Source organism: Cuculus canorus, chromosome 3 (assembly GCF_017976375.1).
Source record: "Cuculus canorus isolate bCucCan1 chromosome 3, bCucCan1.pri, whole genome shotgun sequence".
Classification (NCBI taxonomy): domain Eukaryota; kingdom Metazoa; phylum Chordata; class Aves; order Cuculiformes; family Cuculidae; genus Cuculus; species Cuculus canorus.
In genome coordinates, this window is record NC_071403.1 from 65,911,640 (window position 1) to 65,934,334 (window position 22,695).

Consider the following 22,695-nt stretch of genomic DNA (forward strand, 5'->3'; position numbering starts at 1 on the left):
TGCGCTGGCTTCACAAGGCATGCACTAATGCAGGCATAAACTCCCACATTAAATGAAGACTAGGAAAAGATATAAGGCAGCAGCTCGCTACTTTCCACATGCTAAACTAAGATGCTATCTTGGTGTAGAAACAATATGAGATTAAATGATTAATGACTACGCCCTACCGCACTTATACATCAGTCTCTGCTAAAAGCAAATTCATTCCAGTAATTCCTAAATTCCATATGCTTAATTTTAAAACCTTAATCACTATTCAAAGACATGAAAAGAAGATTGTATTTGCTTTATCTAGTCACAAATCCAAGACCTTTGCTTACCTTAAGGGCCAAAAGAGAACTGCACAGAACCAAAGGCTTTTTAGAAATATTACAGGTAAAGTGCAAAATCCTTAAGCTGCCGCCTCTGCCATTCAAGGATGGCTCCCCCAAGACCTAGCATCCTAGAATTTATTTACTCTTACATGGCTCTTCACATTTCTCCCCTTGTCACATTTCTAGGCCAGACTTCTTCCTCCTGATGTTTGGATTGTCACTAGTACTCAACAGTAAGAAATTTTACATTGTGAGATTTTGAACAAGCAATTCCTCTACTTCCCCCACCAAAGCAAATCAAAGAATCACTAGAAAGATACAAGACAGCAAAATAATTTTTCAAAAAGCAAAGTTTCTGCTTAAGAAAACTATGTAGTTTTCATCACTTAGGATTCCTTGCCATAGGCTAGAGAGACCCCTTTTAAGCATGATTTTGCATACTTTTACCATTTAATCATTCCTCAACATTTTTCAGGTTGAATAAGAAACTTCCCCAGATCTCTAAATCTGAAACTTTAAAGGATGGTATTTAGTTCACTTAACTTAAAGACTTCAACTATAACTTAAAAAAAAAAAGAGTTGTTGCCAGATAACTAGTTAATGAAAAATGAAGTTTTATGATCTTAAAAAATGTCTTTCCAGAACAGAGCAACCACAAACTGAAACCCTGATTGAAATACCAGAACAAAAAAAAAAAGTGGCTGTACCACATCAATCCCAAAAGATCTATTTAGCCTTGCATCCAGCAATGAGCAAGGAAGATGCGTAGGGAGGAATTTATGAACCAAGCAAACCACGATGACACTACCAAACGTCTGTCCAGCTGCATGCACACCATTGTGGCTGAGTCAGCATTGAGATCTCTGCATTTTTTAGATCCCTCTTCCTTCCAGAACTTTATCCAGTCATTAGTTGGCCCTTTTAACACCCAGAATATCCCAATGCAAGGAGTTTCACCAGTTACCCGCAAAACTTATGAAGCCACATTACCCAATTCTGAACCTGCAGACCAGCAGACTTTCCTCATACCTCCCGGTCCTTGTATTAGAAGAGACATTGAACAGTTGCTTCCTAAACATGTTCTACAAACTATCCCCACACCTTCCTCTTAGTCACCTCTTCTTTATGTTAAAAGGGAAGCAGATAGTTAATTGTTTCTTGTAGAAAAATTGTCCCTACTTTTGATGATCCTTGTGACACTCTGTACATCATAGTTCTTCTATAACTTTGAGAAGAGGGAGGGTAAGAAGAGCAAAACCAACACAACCAGAATTCCATGGAGTATTGAAAATATGGGTGCATTATATTAGAGATTTATACATTAACATAAAGTTAATCTCCATTTCTTTACTAGAAGATAGGAGTTATTAGAAAATAATTCCAATGTAGCTGGGCTACAATAACCGCATGTTCAAAACCAGCATCATGAAGGGATTACAGAAACAGGTATAATTCAGATAATGCAGTTACTTAAATTAAGGCTGGTACATGAATACAACAGCATTGACAACATTGTGCTTGGACACAAAAAGACATTGGAGGAAAAAAAAGTATATCCCCGCATCTTAATAGCAGCTCACGCGTCAATGAATTATAGTATTTTTTTTTTAGAGAAAACCAAAAATTAATGTATAACACTTAACCACTCTAATGATGCCACACAAAACCCCCAAATTTGCCTTATATCTGCCTTTAGAGTTCTCCTCCTTTCCACTCCGTTTTTCTTCACTTACTCACATTGTCTCCAAAGAGACTCAAAGTATTATTTTTAAGTCAACTGTTGGACAGGAAGAAAATTTCAGAAGTTTCCAGCTGTGTTTGCTCCATTTGTATTCTCATAACTGTGAATCTCCGAGAATACATATTTCAGTAGATATAGAATGGGGCAGGGGCAAGTTTGTCTTTTTTTGTCCACCCCCAAGTCAATCTTATCAAGATGGTAGCATTTTTAGAACACAGAGGATTAAGAATTTTATCAGCAAAAACAAAAGTTAAAAACCAAGACTGAATAGAATGATGAAGGTATTCTTTTGTTCACACTGGGATTTTTTGTTTAAAGCTATCATTCTTCTTTAAAAATTAATTCTGCAAGTTAGGTAGTCTTTACTTGCATCAATAATATGCATTTTACCTTTTCCTACAAGGCAATGGTCAGCAGACCATTTTATTTTATGAACCATCTTCAGACTGAAAAACGATTTAACAAACCAGCATTCAAAACAGCAATGTCAGTTTAGAGTCCATATTGTTGTCACCTGTCAAATTAGCAATACCAAAGCAGTCACCAAATGGTACAAATCATTTCCACAGTAAGAATTCCAGTAGCCACCTCATGCAATATTCTGAATACAAATGTTTACAAAGGCATTTCATTCCTCCTTAGACAGTGGGACAAAAAACGTAAAGCCCTAGAACAGTGATTCACTTCATCTGCCCCTCCTAGAAGAGTACTATAATTAGGAGACTAAATCCACACCCACAACCAAAGAAACACGAGCACTTAAGAAACACCATCAAGTTTATAAACTTCTATTCACGTACCCAAACTCTGTAATGTAGCAAACGCTAATCCTTCTGCTTTTAAGTTGATGAAATTATAGTACCATAAATAGCATCTTTGATATAAAATAATCACAAAGAATGAAATATCACTTGCTGTCTAAAAGCATCCAGCGACACTGCATCCAATTTAGGGTACAAATCAAGGAATGATAGCAGCAAACCTGAGAGAGGCATTAGCCTGAAAGGCAGGACAAATACCTATATTTTTAGCAATGCTAAAAACAGTCATCATGAGATTTCCGAGGATCCTCAATGGTCAATATTACAGCTTGGTATGAGCTTATGCCATACAAGCTTAGAGTTTACCCAGAGTATCCGGCCCCTGGCTTTAGGTTTGGAGAAAGGCAGGTATGAGCAGTGTACTCTACAGCCATTCCTAAGTAACATCGTCCCTTCAGACATCGTGCTCTTCCCTGAGCACCTCACTGCTTCAGTACAGATCCCACTCTTCCCTGCCCCGCAATAAAGTTCAGCACTCATCTATAACAAAATAGCGTGTGAGAAGACAGCCATTTCTTTCTGTATTTGAAAGAATGATGAAAAAGTATTTTGTTCTCAGTGCAACGTTGGAAGAATTACTACTGAGAGCGAAAGCAGCATGCAAGCTCTATGAGCTTGCTCAGTCCTCCAGGAAAAGAGCTGAGCGTAGGCAAGAAGAGAAAAGCATCAGTACTATACAGTCCCTCTGCTAATCTCTATCTATGCTTTTTCGGTATGTAATGAAAATGCTCTCAGTGAGAAAGGTAGCTAACTTTCAAAACCTCCCAAGGAAGATCCTATCTGTCGAAGTTTAGGCATTTCAAGCATAGCAAAATATTTTATCAGTTTGTGATACGCTTCTGACTGCAGGAAAGAAAACAAAACAGAAGCAGTGCAAAGTATCCAACAAGAAAACACAAACAAGTGTTTCCAACATGTAAAAAGCCAAGCAACACACTTAGATACAGAAGTGATTGAGAGTTTCCACATGTTTTTCAGTACTGTAAATTCAAAGAACTAGTTTTCAAGAAACCTGTAACACTGATGCTACTTCCAGTCAGAACACAGCCAAATTATTCAACCAGTCCTAGCAGCATAAATGACATGGACCCCCTCATACTTCACTACAAGCTGGCAGTGATTACTAGAAATTAATGGGGACTGAATGCCAAATTACCTCAAAAATTGAGCCATTAGCCTTGAAAGCTGAAAACTACAATCAAGTCCTAGTTTTGGTCGTATACAGCAGGTAATCGTCAAAATATTGAGCAATCTTCTTAATCCGTGAGAAATCTTCCAATTTTATGTGTTCCTCCAGGCTACCTGACAGTTCTTCTGCCCCCAACATTCACAGGGAAATCCAAATCAGGAGGTGTCTTAAACTCCTTAAACTTGTCAGCTGAATTTACAAAACAAAATGGCTTTTACTATGCTTAAACAATACTAAATTGATTCAAATGCATTTTTGTGGCACATCTCCATCTAATTCAAACCAGTTTTTAATGAGTAACTGAGTTGTTAGATGGTCACAAGGCATTAAATGTTTATACAGTGGAAGTATTAACAACGGTATTCCAATTGTAATGTTGTCTATAACAAAGGGAATCAGAAAGAAAGGCTAAATCTGAGGTATGGTATCCTTCGACTTTTTTCTATAGCAAAACTCAGCAACATTTAGCTATATTGTAACCTAAATTATTAACATTACATCATCATTTTGAACTTGGAAGATAAGTCCCGCATGGGGTAGTACTGCATAACATGTAAGTCCTGAGTTTAAACCGTGTTCTCAAGATAGTAAATGACAGAAAAATGTGTAGCTCCTAGATACAAAAGCACATGCTTTAGAGCTGTCCACATACAGTAGGTCACTATACTCCCAGACAGGTTGGTCATATCCCTCATTTTATTGTGGTCTAATGGGATAAAGGAAAAACCACAAATAAAAGATACCCCTCTTGAAGCACAAGGAGGATTTGACTACAAATTATGCAGGGACAATCTCCTAGATAAAAAAAAGTAAGAAACAGCACTATAGATATTCTGCAATGAAACAAGAGGTAAAGGTGACTAAGCCGTAGGCAGCAGGGAAATTGGAAAAAAAACCCCAAAGTCAGAACCTTGAATCTCAAAGCCACAGGTAAGTGAGTAAGTCATGAAATAAATACGAAGAAAAAGCAAGATTGTTCTGTAACTGGAAAAAGAATACAAACCCATCTCATTAAAATCAGATGTAAGGAAGAGAAACATTATGTCTGCAAAAAAGCAAACCAGTATCTGATAAAACTGTGTATTTTACAAAGGAGGGGCCCAGAAAATTTACACACAAGAAGCTTCAAGGAAATAACTGAGGAGCTCTCTGAAACACAAATGTTGTTTTTTAAATAATCTTAAGAAATTCTAAACATCAAAGGACTCTCCACATTAATATGCAGTGTTTTTAAAAGAATGTAAAAGAGGAGATTCAGGAACTCTAGAATTATTAGCTTGGCACAGATCCTGAACAAAATAATACAATGATAATGGGAAAAATGGAAGCTAAAAATATCCCATCAGTCAAGTAACCTTCCTAAGGTCAGGAGAGGAGAGAGCTGACTGAAGCTGCAGCTCCCACGAGGAGCTGCTGTGGAGGAACTCCTTTATGGGATAGCTAGAGGAGATCCGAATCAAAATTACCACAAAGTTTCAATGGAAGACCGTAAGTCATAATTTTATTCAAAACTCAAGAGCTGCTCTGCTGCAAAGCATGCAGAACAAAGGAGCAAAGCAGAAGCATTTGTGATAGAAGAGGGGTATCTTGGCAAATTCATCTCAGAAATTGATCTCTCAAATCCTCAGCATAAGTGAGATCTGACTGAAACTGATACAGAAAGATGGGTGGCAGAAGGATCACTAGCAGAACAATACAGATAAAAAAGTGCTACTGAGAATAAAAACCCATAGAGAAAGAAATAGAAGAGTAGAACAAAAGGAAAACACAAGCTACAGAATACTCTAAGAAAAGAAACCAAAGAACTGGAAATTTTCCCGAGAGCATAGAGAAGAGCGAGCACCTCTCAATGTTTAAAGCAGGCCTTTTATTCCCAAATAAAAGAGCAAAGAAATTTAATAATCCCTAGGGAGGGTGGGTGCGTGCACGCACGCATGCATGATATTTACTCCTTCATCTCAAAATAAATCCAAAGCATCACAGAGAATAAAACACTCTGCACCAAAGTGATACATTCTGAAAAGAGCTAGGGTTTTCCAGTCTTCTTCAGAAATACATTATGGTACCTACTTTAACACACGGGTTACCATGAGAAAAAGGAAGAGCCTATATGAATTATACCTTTTCTTAGGGCAGCAAATATTTCTTTTCATGCTCTCCTTTTCCCACCAAAGCCAACATCAGTTCATAATAGAACATGAATTAAAATTCTTATTAAACTGAACACAAGAACTGCCTGGAACTGCTGGCCTAATCTGACCGAGACAAAACTAGACAAAATTCTCATGTAAAAAAATAAATCTGAAAGAAGAAAAGATATCAAGAAGAAGAAGAAAGAACCTGCCTTTCAGTTAGGTGGGAGAAAGGGGAGAAAATCCTGACATACTTTTGAGTTTCATGATATTGCTGTCCCTTTACCAGGGTGCATTCAAGAAATTTCCACAGGCAAAGGTAAGGAAGATGGTAACATCTCTCTCAGCTGGAAGGTTAGAAAGAACTTCTGTACCACGGAGAAATCTAGAGAATAACACTAGGAGTTTTTTATCAACCTAAACAACTAGAGATGGAAGCAGGTGAATTATATAGAGCAGAAGTCAAACTAAACAGTGCTTCTGTTACTAAGGCTAAGTTGGAGGTAGAACATGTAAAACAAAACAAAAAGAATAATAATGTATACTAAGACAACCAAAAAGTAACCTGGATATTAATTTTCTCACGTTGCAAGGTCAAAGCTGTCTAAATAAGTACATTTCTTGTTATAGGCAGCAATATTCAGTGGATTGTTAAACAAAAAAAAAGGAAGATGGAGAGGAATGGAATTCAACCATAAAACAAAAAAAAAAGAAGTATTTTAAAAATATAGGTTCCTAGACTTCAAGGTATATCAACAACACTAACAACACCAAAGCATTTGGTAGCTCTCTCAGAACACAGGTGCCTTCAGACAGACTCAGAATTATGCAGCTACTTCCCTCTGAATGAAAAATCTTAAGAAAAGGAAAAAAAGATAAAAGCTCATACAGAGAAGTCATTCCATGACCCCACTGCAGAGGAGAAGCAATAGCAAAGATAATCGGGTTAATACCCATTCCTTTTGTCTTCGAAGGCAGGTTGGTGGGCAATTTCTAAACAGAATTCATCTAACACTTCCCAAGCTCAGCTTTCACCTAGCCCACCCCCCACCCCCTGTCCCTTAGAAAAAAAAAAAAAAAGATTTTTAAACAAATTTAAAAAAAAAAAATCAGTAATTTTAAAGTTGGAGGAGAGAGTGAAAGAAAGGAACTTCACTGAGGTCACATATTTGGCTCCTTGCCAAGTCCATATACTTGTGAATCTAAAAAGACAACCATTCCTGAAGCTCTTCAGAACAACAGGATCTGAAAGATATTTATGAGACTAGACCTATCCTGTTCCACACAGCACATACCCCAAAGTGACATGTTTGTTATCTCCAACACTCCAGTAAATCAAGTTGCCCAACAGCCATGGGAGTGACCTGCTCACCTATATAGACACATACATTTAAGTTTGCATGTGTGTGTTAAGAACGTGAGAATCAAAACCAAAAATTGGTTTTGGATGTTAAAAAAAAAAATCAACAATGCATAAAGGGTAAAATATGCCAAAAAGTAATGAGTTTTGTAAAAGCAATGAAAGCTAAAAGTAAACTCGAGACAGCAAAGTAGAACAACCTTAAAGCACAAGTAAAATAATTATATAAAACATTATCAGGTAATGATAATGGTCCCAAATAAAAAACGTAAGGAAAAGCGGTTCTACGGCAAGGAAAAATTGTTACTAGCTCAAGAGAAAAGGGATGCTTTAATAAATTTTGTATGAGGATAGAGATACTGGAAGAGAAAATCTGTGTGTAGTTCCACTGGAGGACAGATACTATCAATAAAAATAAAACAAGCTGACATAAATTAGCCACAGAACTCTATACATACTACTACCAATTTAAAGATTCATTTTAACTCCTACTCTAGCAGGCTTTTAAACAAATAGGTATCACAGAATGACAGAATAGCTTGGGTTGGAAGGGACCTTTACAGATCATCTAGCCCAGCCCCCCTATCCTGTGCATTAAAAAGGAAACAAAGATGATTTTCACCCAAAAAAGAAAAGACGACTGTGCTCATCAAAGACATGTTCACTACTACTGCAAGCCAGAAGATCAACAGGGATTTACTGTACTTAAACAAATTTCAAATAGCAAGAATAAAAACTTGATCTGCACAGAAAAACCCCCAAACCTTAAGCATCTCATTGTTTCTCTCTTGATGCATTAAAAAAAGGTTTTAATCAAGCAGAATAAGAATACTTGTTTTAGAAAAATGAAGCTTTGCAGAGTAAGATGAAAACTTGGTTTTTCTTCTCTTGTACTGGGAATTTAGAACTTCTGAACTAGGAACTGAGCAGGAGCTCGCTGCTAGTGCTGCTGTTTGCCCTGTAAACCCTCTGATTGTACATTTACCAAAGGCTAACTTCTAACATACACAAGATTTTAATAGAAGAAGGGATAAACAGGAAAGCCAATCAAGTGAAAGCTTAGAAAAGAGAGTTGGAACAATGTACAGACAAACACCTGTGGAAGACAAGCAACTAATTTTACACAAAGATCTTCATACCTTTTTTGTAATTTTGCCTTTCATAAAATACTCCTTGTGAGGTAATACTTATCTCTAGCTAGGACCTGACACTTGTTTAACAGTTATACATCATATTAAAGATGATATGGAAAGGTGGAGGCTCCTCTTCTTCTCTTTATTTATTTATGGCAGTAAAGCCCACAGCTCCCAGACTTCTGGACAGGTGTCCAGATACCTGTGGCAGGTCTTAAAAGTTTGCTTACACAGCATGAAAAAATAATGTCCTTCTTCTTAGCCGTTCCATTGCTGAAATACAAAGGGCTTATCTGCCATCTCCACTGAAAGTGTGAAATAGAATACAAGGCACACTACAACATTTGAATCAGAGCATACTTGAGGTGGGACAGGACCTCTGGAGACTGTCAAGTCCAACACCCAAGCTCAAAGCAGGGTTAACTGAAGGAAGTTGCTCAGGATTGCGTTCAGTCAGGTTTTGTTCATCTCCAAAGATGAGGACTCCGCAGTGGTTCAGGGCAGCCTGTTTCAGTGTCCGATCATGCTCACAGTAAAAGTTTTATGTTTAAATGGAATTTCCTGTATTTCACTTTGTGCGCGTGGACTCCTGTCTTTCCACTGCACGCCACCAAGAAGAGTACTGACTGTAACCCCACTCCTTCCTGTCCAGTGTTTATACACATTACTGAAATCCTCTCCCAGCCTTCTCTTCTAATGGATAAAAATCCCAGCACTCTCAGCCTCTCCTTGTATGACAGATGCTGCAATCACCTCTAATTGCTAAACTGTATGCCAGACAGGGGGAAATGTCAGTGATATGAACTCTACTCTTGTATTACACCACAAAGAAGTGCATCGGTTGGAAAGCCTGGAATCAGACACGTTCCTCGCAAATGAACTACTACTAATAAATGACGAGGCATGAAAAAAAATGTTCATGTACACATACACACGTCACTCCAGAGATAGAAAGTATGACTCACCTTGTAATAATTGTTGCATTTATTTTTTTAAAGCTATAGCAATTTCAACCTTGTACACATTCAGTATATTTTGGGTATCTGGGGAATTGTTACTGAGAAACAACTTTAAGCCACTGAGCATGTTTTTATGTAAGACAAGTCTTATCAAGTTAGGCTTCACCTGTACTTCACTGATAAAATGATACTCAGTATGACTCCATTCAAATTACTATAGAATCATAAAATCATTTTGGTTGGAAAAGACCTTTAAGATTATTTGAGTCCAACCACCAATCCAACTCTGCAAAGTCCACCACTGGCCCACGTCCCCAAGTATGACATCTACTCATCTTTTAAACACCTCCAGGGATTGTGACTCAACCACCTCCCTGAGCAGCCTATGCCAATACTTGACAACCCTTTCAATAATGAAATTCCACATAATATCCAACCTAAATCTCCCCTGGCGCATCTTGAGGCCATTTCCTCTGGTCCTATCACTGGCTACCAGGGAGAAGAAACCAACCATCACCTCCTTACAGCCTCCTTTTAGGCCATTGTAGAGAGCGATAAGGTGTCCCCTCAGCCTCCTTTCCTCCAGACTAAACAGCCCCAGCTCTGTTAGCCACTCTTCATAAGGCTTATGCTCCAAACCCTTCACCGGCTTTCAGTAGTTATGACATAACTACTTGATTCAAATTTGGGCTGCAGGGACTTGGCACAAGACAGAATTAAATGCAGTAAAAATCTGTTCAAAATAAAACCATGACCTGTTGAATATTCCTGTCAGTTATCGAGATTTTCAAACATGTTTGCAGCTTAAATTCACCATGCATGAAGCACAACAAAGTGGCATTCAAGCATTGTACCTGCTTGGTTATTAACAGTCATAATCCCATAAAGGTTTTGAAGATAATAGTCTATCGAATATTACATACAGAACACGAAGGAGAAAAAAATGTAGGCTGTATTTTCAGGATGGAGTATTATTACACAATCTGACTTCCTGCTCCAGGACGATAACCTCATGTCTTTAATTTCTCAAAACTCAGATGTCAAAACTAGATACAGTAAGCTATTGGCAATCTCAATGCTGCAACAAGCAGCAAGATCAGTTCTGAAACATAAGATGTAGGAAACAGCTAGTAAGGTTTTTGCAATAATCAGCCCAATGATGCAGTCAAAAATGTTCAAACTAAATAAACCTGAGGACACACTCCTAAAGGAACACTGAATGTAAAGTAGAGAGTAGATACTACTAGAAAAAGGAAACCACAATAATACTGGAGTGTCTAGAAAACAAACTGTACAGCAAGTTTACATAATTTTATCTATGTATCTCACTGAAAACAAAGGCAAGAGATGACTCGATCAGCATCTATAAGCCTTACACTTTGGAAGTGAGGGGTGCAGGTATTGGTATCACAAACAGGCAAGACAGAAATCAAATGTTTCTCAAATTCAGCTTTTAGATCAGCAATATCCTGTAAGCTGAAGCACAGACCACAGCAGATACAGATTCCTCATAAGCAATATTTAAATATAAAAGATTAGATTTGAGGGGGTTTTTTTCCTGGTTTGTGACAAAAGGGAAGTGCATATAAGCTAAATAAGCGTTTAAGGCAGAGAGTGAAGTGGCTAGACTTCCTCTTTTTTATATAAAAGCTGAAATAAGATTAAATTGACCAGCTTGCGGTTCTCAAGTTATGAAGTCTCAGTCCCACATCAGGACATGATAGAGTCCATAGGGGAAGTGTGCTTATGGAGGGGCAGTAGAATAATCTAAACCAACAGTGCTGGGAGAAAAGAAGCTAATCGGGACTGATGAAATCACCTTCAGGACTGGTGTTAGATCATCCTGCATCCAGAAACAGCTCTATTCCCAAAGAAAGCAGTAGGATCCTCCAAGGGCAATTGTCATCTCCTCTCTGCAAACCAGATCTGCCACTTTGAGGCATGGTACAAATTTTATAGCTGCAACTCATACAAAAATTTTATCTGTGTTAATTGCACGATTGGGAGGGGAGATATTTTATTTAGTCAGGCCAGAATACAAGTTCTGTGCAACCACTTTTGAGAAACAAAAACAATTACAAAAGATGGAGGCAAAGAAGGACAGCGAGACTCAGAATTAAAAGAGGGTGTTTTTTTTAAAAAAAAGGTGGTTTATACCTAGAGTTAAACCTGATGTATCATTTCTATTCAGGAAAGCTCTAAGACAGAAAAAGAAATCAAGAGGTTTTATACTAAATCTATCTCCTGACTTTTAAAAGTTGAGGTCATAATTATTATTTAACCAGACAGAATAGCAGAGGTATAATAAAGAAATGCAACAGATGAGCTTATGAACAACTCGTGACCTACTGAATATAGAATGGTAACATTACTTGCAACATCATCACTGAGGTCTTTGGTGCCAAACACTTATAGCAAACCAAAACCTCTTTTCCTGTCAGCCATGTTGCTTTCTGCTCTTGAAAGCTACGATTTTATTTGCACACTCAAAAAATCCACAACAAACCCTTTTTTCTGCAAAATAAACACTACTGGGGAATCATTATCACCTTAAATAATAATCTTAGATAAGGGAAATTTACATTTTTCTCAAGACTGTCCATCACTTTTCTTCCAGAAGGGCCACAACCCCTTATGTAGAATTTAGGTTTGCTATATTTCTACCAGTACAGCAAGAAATAGAACAAGATATAGCTTCTAAACCATATTTTTTGAAAAGAATATGGAATTACAACAAATTCAAGAGATACTTTAAATAAGCACCAAAAGGATAATACATTGCCCTTAGATGTTAAGCCAAATCCTATTTCTGAGTGTTCCAAAAGCAGTACTGAATACTTATTTCTTCACAAGTACTTATTGATTTCGTTTTAACTTAGGTAATCAGCTTAATAAGACTGGTTAAAGATTAAAGCACTCCAAGTCACAAACTGCACTGGTTTCTTCACAGGCTCTAATAATGTGAAACATAAGACTAGATCTAATCAATTTATTCATACAGTGAACAAAAAAATTAAAATACCACAAGATAACTAGTTTTCGGTCTTTTTTTTTAATCTTTCCCCTTAAGTAAAAAATTACCTCTACACAAAAGATCTTAAGGTCAAGTCCATATAACTTCATCTTCTCCGGAAAATGCAGAAAAACATTAAAGTACGGAATATGACCTTCAACAACAAACCTGCATATAAAAAAAATGAAGACAAAATCAAAACAGATTTTGGTTTGTCAAATACATATGTTTATTCTAAAATGAATATAGACATCAACTTCTGATTTGAAATAACATCAGTATTATATTGCCTAAGCAATTTGAAGTTACACACCTCTAAATGCTCCATAGGACAAAACCCAGTTCAATCATTTAACAAGCCTTTAAGTTCCAAGCTCAGCTGATTGACAAATGCTAATGTCATGGCAGTAAGCTTATATGGAGCTCACTCTCCACATTCTTCAGCTACTGCATTTCTGAAACTGCTTTAAGCTTCCTTTGAATAGTGTTGATTTTTTTTATTTTCAAAATTCAAAAGTTTTAAGTACATTTTACTTTTAATACACACACTTTCTTCTGGAGGAATTTAAGTCTGGTAAGGTGGTAGGGAGGAAAGTCACAGAATGATGAGCAGATACACAGACCTGAAAGTTACATCTTATTCTGATCTCTTAAAAAAGGTATTATTCAGGCACGAATAGAAATGATTTTGTGTGCTAATAAATAGAAAATTATTTATTTTTTAATTTGCACCCAAATAACACTTTTTTTTGGTCAAAAACTGGCTTTGGTAAGTGGTTGACAGTGTTCCTTGGGATTTTTCTTGACTTTTTCATATATATATATATATATATACACACATACACATACATATATGATGGGACTTAACAACAGCTACCAATAAAAGGCCACCACCACACCAAACCCCTTCTCTTATCTAACATCTTAGCTGACATTCATGCTAGGCAAAGCAAGCCCTGAACAAACATGATCCTTACAAGGGAACAGACATTACTCTCATTCCAGATTAAAGCACATCAGTGGTCTCCCACAGCAATAAACTAGAACTGCCTTCCTGGCTCCTCTCCTCCAAAACAATTTTGTTAAGAGTACATTAAACTGGAATAAGTTAACACTTCAAACGGAGAAGACCCTTTTCTTTAAATAATATTAGAGATTTCAAAACAATTCTGTCTCCTGCCTGCTGTACAGTATCTCTCTGATCTTGCAACACAGATCAGTAACAACTTGGTCTACAAACTCTCCAAGTCCCTCCTAGGTTTCTACAGTGGTTGTAAGGCTGGGCTCTGTGTCTGCTCCGAACATGGGGCAGTTCCCAAGCACTCCAGTCGCTAGCTGGATCCAATCCCACAAGCAGAAATAGATAAAGCACAGCAGCCATCCACTTTCATTCAAAATTAGAACAAAAATAAGGCAAAACATCTTCACAGACAAAGCAGCCACCGATGAGGAGGATCCACCTCCCTCCTGAGCCTACAGCAATTCACCTTCCCTCCCCCAGTCCAGTGCTCTAATCACCACTTGCTGCACATTATGTAGTGAGTATCTATTGGCATTGACTAAAATTCAATTTAAAGGGTAGTTGCTGCAAAGTTCACAGTTACATCCTCTTTTTTTAAAAAAACATTCTTAACTGAATTTTCCATTTAATTAAAAAATTGAATTCTAACCACGATTAAAAGAGCATTTCTTAATCAAAACTCTCTCCCTGTTAGAATTAACCCATCATTTTTAATGATTTCTGAAAAATAACAGCAATCTGAAAAACTGCATTGCCCAATACTTTTTATTATGAAGTTCTGCGTCTCTTAAATGAGGATGTAAAAGTTGCTGCATAATTCTTTGTAATCATAGAATCATGGAATGGTTTGGGTGGGAAGGGACCTCAAAGCCCATCCAGTTCCAGCCTCTTGCTACAGGCAGTGGCATCTCCCACTGGGTCAGGCTGCTCAAAGCCCCATCCAACCTGGCCTTGAACACCTCCAGGGATGGGGTAGCCACCACTTCCCTGGGCAACCCGTTCCATTGCCTCACTACACTCATTGTGAAGAATTTCTTCCTAATGTCTAGTATAAATCTCTCCCCCTCCAATTGAAAGCCATTCCCCCTAATCTTATCATTCCATGCCCTCCTAAAAAGTCCCTCTCCAGATTTCCTGTAGGCTGTTCAAGTACTGGAAGGTCACTTTAAGGTCTCCCCAAAGCTTTCTCTTCTCTAGCCTGAACAACTCCAACTCTCTCTCAGACTGTCCTCATAGCAGAGGTGCTCCAGTCCTTGGATCAACTCCGTGGCCTCCTCTGGACCCGTTCCAACAGTTCCATATCCTTCTTCAGTTGAGGATTCCAGAACTGGACACACGGCTCCAAATAGGGTCTTACAAGAGCGGAGTAGAGGGGCAGAATCCCTTCCCTTGACCTGCTGACCATGCTTCTTTTGCTGTGGCCCAGTATATGGTTGGTTTTCTGGGCTGTGAGTGCACATTGCCAGCTCATGTCCAGCTTCTCATCAAATAGCACCCCAAGTCCTTCTCCACAGGGCCACCTTCAAGCACATCATCCTCCATCCTGTATTGAAACTGCGGTTTGCCCCGACCCAGGTGTAGGACCTTACACTTGGCCTTGTTGAACCTCATGAGGTTCACAGAGGCCCACTCCTGCAGGTTGTAATCAAATCATGTGATGCAAGTTTTGCTAATGAAATTTCAGTAGCTTTCTTCAGCCACTGTAACTGGCATTACCCCACCTCATGTGGAGAAGTGCACTGGTCCACATGCTCAGTGAGGCTCCCACCCAAAACCAGCACCAGTTGCTTGTCCTTGCCATCCCACCCAACCTGCTTAGCCCCTCGCACAACAGCTCTTTAGCTCATTTTAGTCAAGGTCAGCTGCACTAAACTGAAGAGCTTAAACATGAAGGATGGTTTCACCAAATGGCTTGAGCCAACCCAAAAGCTCAACATAACTAGTCATACTTCCCTCCTCGTGGTCTGGCTATGTGGTCCTGTTGTTCAGCATCCTCTTTCACAAATGTAACTCACAACAGCAGCAAAAGACTAGCCATTACTCCACTGCCAGAAAGAAGGGTTTCTTTCCCACCACCTAACAAACTGAAGAACCTCACACAGGGCTCCAACAAGTGCAAGAGTTGGTAGAGGGAAGGGGATACATCACACGGACAGGAGGAGAAGGAAGGGCAGCAAGACCTTCCTCTTTCAGCAACAGTGACCCATTACGAGTTCAGCTGATGATAATCTTTGGCTGACACACGTAAAGGTGCAATCACACAATTAACTGTCAGATCTGGTACCAAGACACCAAGAGCAGCAACCTCCTGAGCCAGCACAGCAACAGCTGGAAGGGGACAAACAATCAGGACCTTCCTGCGGGTGTGGTGTAGTGGTGATTGCAGCCAAACCACCCTAACAGCTTGCTGCCTCTGAAATGGGAAATCCCACCCGCCCTTCAGTCCTCTGCCACACACTCCTCCCTGCTGACAAAAGCACTTGTGTGACTCCTCAGAGAGGATTAGAATGAGAACTAGTCTTTTGTTTTCTAGGGTTTGATTTCAACCAGACAGATTTCCAGACTCAGCTGGCTGCGGAAACATTATTTCCAGCACAAGGCAGAAAGGGACTGTGGTGAAACAAATTAACCTGCACTAAAACATCCGGTGAAACATTCTCTTGCAAAATTATTTTTCTGTAGATCTACTTCTTTCAACTCATACAGCATAAACTGGATGAATGCTGGTCCCCACAGCAAGAGAGAGGGCAGGAATATTTATGCAGGACCATAGCAACAAAAACTCGCATCAGCTTAAACTGATGCTGGATCCTCATTCCTACACTGCAAAAGACAAGCAATGCCCATCAATATGATTTTTAAAAAGAAAGGAAGTTTTCACTATCCTGGCTGTACCAAGTCAAAGCACTGAAACTGTTTAAAGAATAATGACACCTTTCCGAGCTTGAAATTACTGTCTCCATACAAAATAATGTTCTTCTTTCTCAGGTTAGGAGTTGTTTTTTATGTTCTAAATATACATGAAGCAGCATAAATACCCTGTTATGAATACAATGTGCTGATGATTCAGGTTTTTAATGCTTACTCCAAAACCTCAGATTTGGAATAGCCCTTCAGAACAGTTTCTTCTGTCTGCTGTTCTTCCAAACCTTTCATTTAACAGACAGGTGATAAAAACACCTGTAAGACTGCATTGTATCAGTGACGTGTTTGAAAACTCAGCTGTGAGATACAGTACACACTCCACGTTTTTAAATTACAGCAGCAGCGTACATTAGTAAGGCCCAAGAATGAAAAAAATCCTAGGTCCTCTGCATGCTACAAGGAAATGATGCATCTGTTAAAGCCACACAGTAATGCCACAAACTGATTACAAGTTTGGTCTTGCCAGCACAGCTAGGTATAACCTCATTTGAGAGGCATTAGTTCTCACCATCACAAATCTAGCATCTTGAAACTTCTTCCACAAGCCAACAACTTTATTCCTTATTTAGATAAATAATATGCAGCATATGGGGAGTACTGTGAGACTATTCACAATGGAAAAGGATTTAACGTCTTGCACAGCCTTGAGTAGAAGGTGGTTAAAAATGTTATTTTTAAACCAAAATGTCCTTGTCAGAGGAGGTAATTGTAGTGTTTTTCTGCTAAGTGTGTCAGGTAGCAAGGCGGAGTATATTTTTGGTGCTTAAATCCTCTAAAAGCTGGCAGATTGCCCTACCATAGTGCCTAAGCATGTATCATAAAGGAGTGGTAGTCAGCTGACTTCGGGGTAAGGAGAAAGAAAACCACACTGAGGAAAAAACAACGCAGAACTTTAAGCACAACTGTAATAAAGCTTGTTTAAATAAAAAAATTTGCCTATAAAGATTTAAAAGGTAACGCCAAATATTCACTGTTTTCTCTGCATACTTTTCATCTCTGGCCTGTCACTATTTTGATCTGTGTATCTTAATGCATCCGAAAACGTGAACATTGTCTGATTTTTTAAACTTAAATATTCAGAAGTTAGAAAATAAGTGGTTTATGGAAGTTTATGTGATTTAAATGCTTTCCCCTTCTTCATCAAATTTATTAAAGTCACAGACCTTAAGGGTAGGGAGGGAAGCATGATAATGTAATTATGGTCTTATATAACTATCGTATCATGGTAAAACTTTGCAATACAAATGACATTCTTTTAAACACCACTTTCCACATTTAATTCGGTTCATATGTTCACTGCATTTAAAGTCACAGAAAGATTCCAATTTACCCACTTTTAAAAGTATTACACCCATAAGTCGTACTAAATGACATCATCTTTTCTCATTCAGATCATATTGTTTCAAATTCCAGTGATTATTTTCTGATTACGCCTTTCTGTGCTATATTCAGTTCCTGATTTTTTTTCCTCTCCTTCCCCAGTTTTTTTTACTTTTTTCATGTTTCCTCTATATCCTTTCAAGCAGATGTGCTCAGCTCTTCAGGATCTCAATACAAAGTATGTTCTCCAGGTTCTGAATAATTTTCATGGATACCATTAATATGCAAGCAACACAATCTACCTTTCTTCTTAGCAGTTGACTTTGACGGTTAGTCCTTATTCTTGTTTGGTTGTTTTTCCCCAAACCACATCATCATACTAGGACAGGAACCTGTGAGGATGAATTTGCCTCGTATGACCCCACATGCCTTCCAGAGACAGTTTCCAAGATACCACAACCAAAGAACAGATAACTAGTGATCCATTTTTCTCTCCAAACAGAATAGGCTACGCAATAATTCTTTACTGTGAACCATTTGCTCTGTCCTAGTAACTGTAATTTACTACTTCAATTTTTGCCATATACAAACATTATCAGACAGGATTTACACATTTATTTTCTAATCATGGACAAAATACACTATGGTAGTCCTGACTGCTACAGAATTTCCTTAGAAAGGCAGTAGTCAGTAATAAATCTTGTTATTGAAAGTACTTTTGAGTTCTACTGTTTCTTAATCCACTCAATAAATACTTCTGTACTGCAGGATGCCAGCTTGAATTCTGAACACTGAGGCATTTTGCTGAACATTTTACAAGCATCCTTTAGGCAACAGCATGTCCAGTAATGCAAATACACAATGGTTTGTGCAATTCTGATTGGTGAAGCCAAAAGCCGCCCCCTAAAGTTAAATCAAAGACTTAAACATTGTTTTGCATAGAAATCAATTAGCTGGTATTAACTCCTGTACTTTCAGACATACAAGCCTCCCTGGTGTTAAAAGTACTTGCAAAAGCGTGTTCTTCAATACCTATCTTTCTCTTAAAGACTGTACAAAGCTGGAAAAGCACAGATGGAAGTTGGCACTCCAGAGGGAGAGAATCCACTGTGGAAGATAAGACTCTGGGCTAACCTTCTCTTGATTCGTCACACTTTCAGCAGCAATACTAGTTACACACCACAGAGGTGAGGGATGGTGTATGATTTGCCTTGCCTTTCAGCTCACAGGTATGTTTCAAAAATATAAATTAAAGAAATCAAATCTACCACATCAACTGAATTTTGAATTATTTTGTTCCTCACTTTGTCCAAGTTTTAATTTGGACAACATTAAGTTGATTTGCCAACATATAGTTACCTAAGTCCTTCTGTTCCTTAAATTTTGGCAAAGCAACATTTCTTCACCATCTTATTAGACTCCTCTACAATGGATACTTTTATGGCTCAATTTGACAGGTTTCTGGGCCATCTCATTTGAACTATGTATCACCAGAAAGTTGGAGCAGATGATCTGTGAAGTCCCTTCCAACCTGCCATTCTGTGATCCTGTGAAATACCAAATATCTCAACGCTTGTTAAAAGGAGTAGCAGTATACAAAAGATCTTCCAAGGAAAACCTAAGAATTCCTGAATTTAAACTATTTGGGCCTGATTTAAAATATTTACTACTAACAAGAAAAGTTCATGAACTGTTTTTCATTCTTACTTGAATAAGGAATGTGGTCATAGCCCTGTTGTAGGGGGAGAAGGGAACTGCACTGTCAGACACAGTTTGGTAGTTTTCATTAACAAACCCTATTATTAGAAAATTTATTTCTATCACATTAAAAGCTGTATTATTCTGAACAGCGATAATTACAGATACAAAGCTACTTAGCTACCTTTCATATCACTATATACTGCTGGTAGTGTTTGTATTATGACAGTGACGTAAGTTCTGGAGAATGTTTGCTCATTTAATTCCGGCATGTTGAAAACAGCAAATACAGCAAAAGTGTGACCATACACTCTTCCAGTGAATCTGTAAGAAATTTTGAAGGATAAAAAGATTCTCTAGCTCCAAAACAGGTCTTTGAGATTCACTGCAATAAACAGAGGAGAACATACTCCAAAAGCAGCCGCACAAATTGTTATGCCAAAGAAAAGATGAGAACTAAATATAGGGAAATTATCACCATTACTGAGCAAATTACTAAGAGGGCAATAATACAGAGCTAATTTTTAAAGATTTGTTATTTGTAAAAGAAACAAATATTTCACTAGAGACTCCTCATACCTTAAGAGTTCAGATAACGTCATTGGTTCTCTCAACCAGAGTAACGCCATGTAACAAAATGAAAGGGTCATTGGCATCGTCATCCTCAGCTTCTCCTTTTGATTCTTCATCAAATACAAGCTACCATCTACGGATCCAGAGCACACAGAGGTGCTTTCTTGGGTTTATGTGAAAAACAGGAAAGAAATAAATTTATATGATATACACACAATCCATGGTAAGCAGAAAACAAGATAAAGGAACATACAAGGACTCTTGTTCAGCAATCAGTAACATTTTGACATCATTGCTTTGAGTAGTCTGGTAGTGTGTATACTTTTCTACTAAACAATTAACTCTAATTTATTCATCTACCACAGTACAAGATGATAACCTGTTTCATAAACTGCTATCTCACTTGACTAAGACACTAGATCATACGGGGAGACAACTAGTACCCATCAAAACAGACTCATCAAAGCAGCAGGACATTTACTCCTATACAACATGCAACTAAGAGTTCTTACAAGCTGGAAATACTGTTTTCCATTTGAGAGACAAGGGAAAAGTGGGAAACAAGGGAAAATTTTATTTACTTAAATCAATACCTCAGAGTTGGAGATCAAAACACAGAGTTTTAAACTTCATCACAGTCAGCACTTTAATGACAAAAGGATTTTCCTTACAGAAATTTTAGCGAGGTTAAGGATTGTAACGATATAATCTCCAAATGTGGAAATGTAGGCATTCTTATAAAAAAAACAGATGTAAATACAAGGAAAAAGAAATGCTTAGAACAGAAATGTACCAAATGATGAAGTGGGTGGAAAAAACAACAACAAGCACCAACCAAACCTTCCTGCCTCATTACTGAGATGAATCACTAAAAACTAAGAAAAGCAGCCATGAGAAATTTAATTTAGTAGAGTGATTTATGAGTTAGGAACCTTTTCAGCATTGAAACCTGGGAGTTCAGTGAAGGAGGAAGGGAAAAAAAAGAAGAGCCTCTCTTCCCTATGTCGCAACCCATTCTGGACAAATGAAAATGCATTTAAAGCACAGTAGCACAAAATATCAGCATGGACAGATGTTTTTGCACTGTGTATCCACACACTGTTCACCTGCTCCGACAGGAACAGCGAAGGCTGGATCCACAGCTCCCCAGCCGGGAGCCGCAGGGCCATGGCAAGCAGCCTGCAAAAATCAGTCTAAAACTCCAGAGAGCGCGCTCGATGGTTTTGCTGGCAGGTGACAGCCAAGCCCCTAAGGTGACAGCGGCGTAAGTCCGGTGTCCACTGACACGCAGTACAAAGAGTGCGGATATTGCGTTCCTCAGCCAGAACCGGTCTTTGATGCCACCTACCGGCACCTCGACTAGCGACCAGCAGCACTAGGGACACGGTGACAGCCTAAAAGCACGCTCACCCCCTGCAGACTAAGACTACATGAAAGCATCCTGCAAGGTCTATATAGGTGCGTCAGAGAACAAAAGCAGGAACATCAGTTAATCCTTTTAGTCAACAGTTTCACCTTTTACATGGATACTTGTGCTTCAAGGCAGCTTCACGACTGAAGCTTCATTATTAATTTCACATTAAACCCAATTTAAAATAATCCTCATTATATTTGTAGCCTTAATGATGGCACACAATTTCCTTTTATTTCTCCCAGCTTATGCAAGGCATGACAACACACAGTTACACACATCTAACAATTTAGGAGTTTAATAGGCTTCTCTAGCAAGATCTCAGTGTTATACTCAGTGGAATTTACTAATAACCCTACACAAAAATAACAAAAAAAAATGCTTGCTGGCTGGACAAGCCTCTTCGGGGAAGAAAGGGTGTTGAGGTTTTCAGTCTGTAGCAATAACAGCTCAGTAAAAATTACACAGAAAAGGAAACCTACAAATCTTCACAAGAATTTACAATTGACTAGAACACGTTTACTATTACCTGTGTTAACTTCCAATATTCGATTTCTGGTTTTTTTATTTCACCAAAATATACTTATAGTGTCGCTGAACTCTTAATTCGGGTGCTTTTTATTGACTACTTACAGCTGAATTCGACCTCTATAACAACAGACCAAGAACACATTAAATTATGACCTGTCTTGAGATTATCTAGCCATTCTAAAACTTTAAGAAACATAAGTATCAAAGGCACAAATACCAAGGAAGAAAAGAGTTCCTTCAGACATTAAAAAAGGGAAGAAAATTCAATGGAATATTTTCACTAGTAATTTTTCACACAATAATTTCCTCTTCATATAATATATGCGCAACACCCAGGATTGCTACATGTACAAACATGCAGTGACTCTTTACCTGAAAATTTTGTAATTTTAATACATAAGGATGAAAGATACTCACATTATATTCACAAAAATGTGTGTCACCATTTTTGTGCCTTTTTCGTCTCTGTAATTCTTTTTGGATTTTTAAAAATGTCTTTATTTTTTAATTGCTGCAGATTAAGTTTCTCGGTCTATTACCACTGCTGGATTTCA

At 38.1% G+C, this 22,695-nt stretch overlaps 1 protein-coding gene across 2 annotated transcripts in view; it reads right to left on the reverse strand.

Moving 5' to 3' along the window:
- TAF1B (TATA-box binding protein associated factor, RNA polymerase I subunit B) overlaps positions 1-22,695 on the reverse strand; it is a 52,368-nt gene that overhangs the window by 22,907 nt on the left and 6,766 nt on the right. For both annotated transcript variants that reach the window (XM_054063324.1, XM_054063325.1), the window contains exons 7-8: positions 20,206-20,362; positions 12,731-12,830 (exon numbers count right to left, since the gene is read on the reverse strand). In XM_054063324.1, the coding sequence (XP_053919299.1) occupies positions 12,731-12,830; positions 20,206-20,362 (257 nt within the window). The remainder of the gene's footprint in view (positions 1-12,730; positions 12,831-20,205; positions 20,363-22,695) is intronic.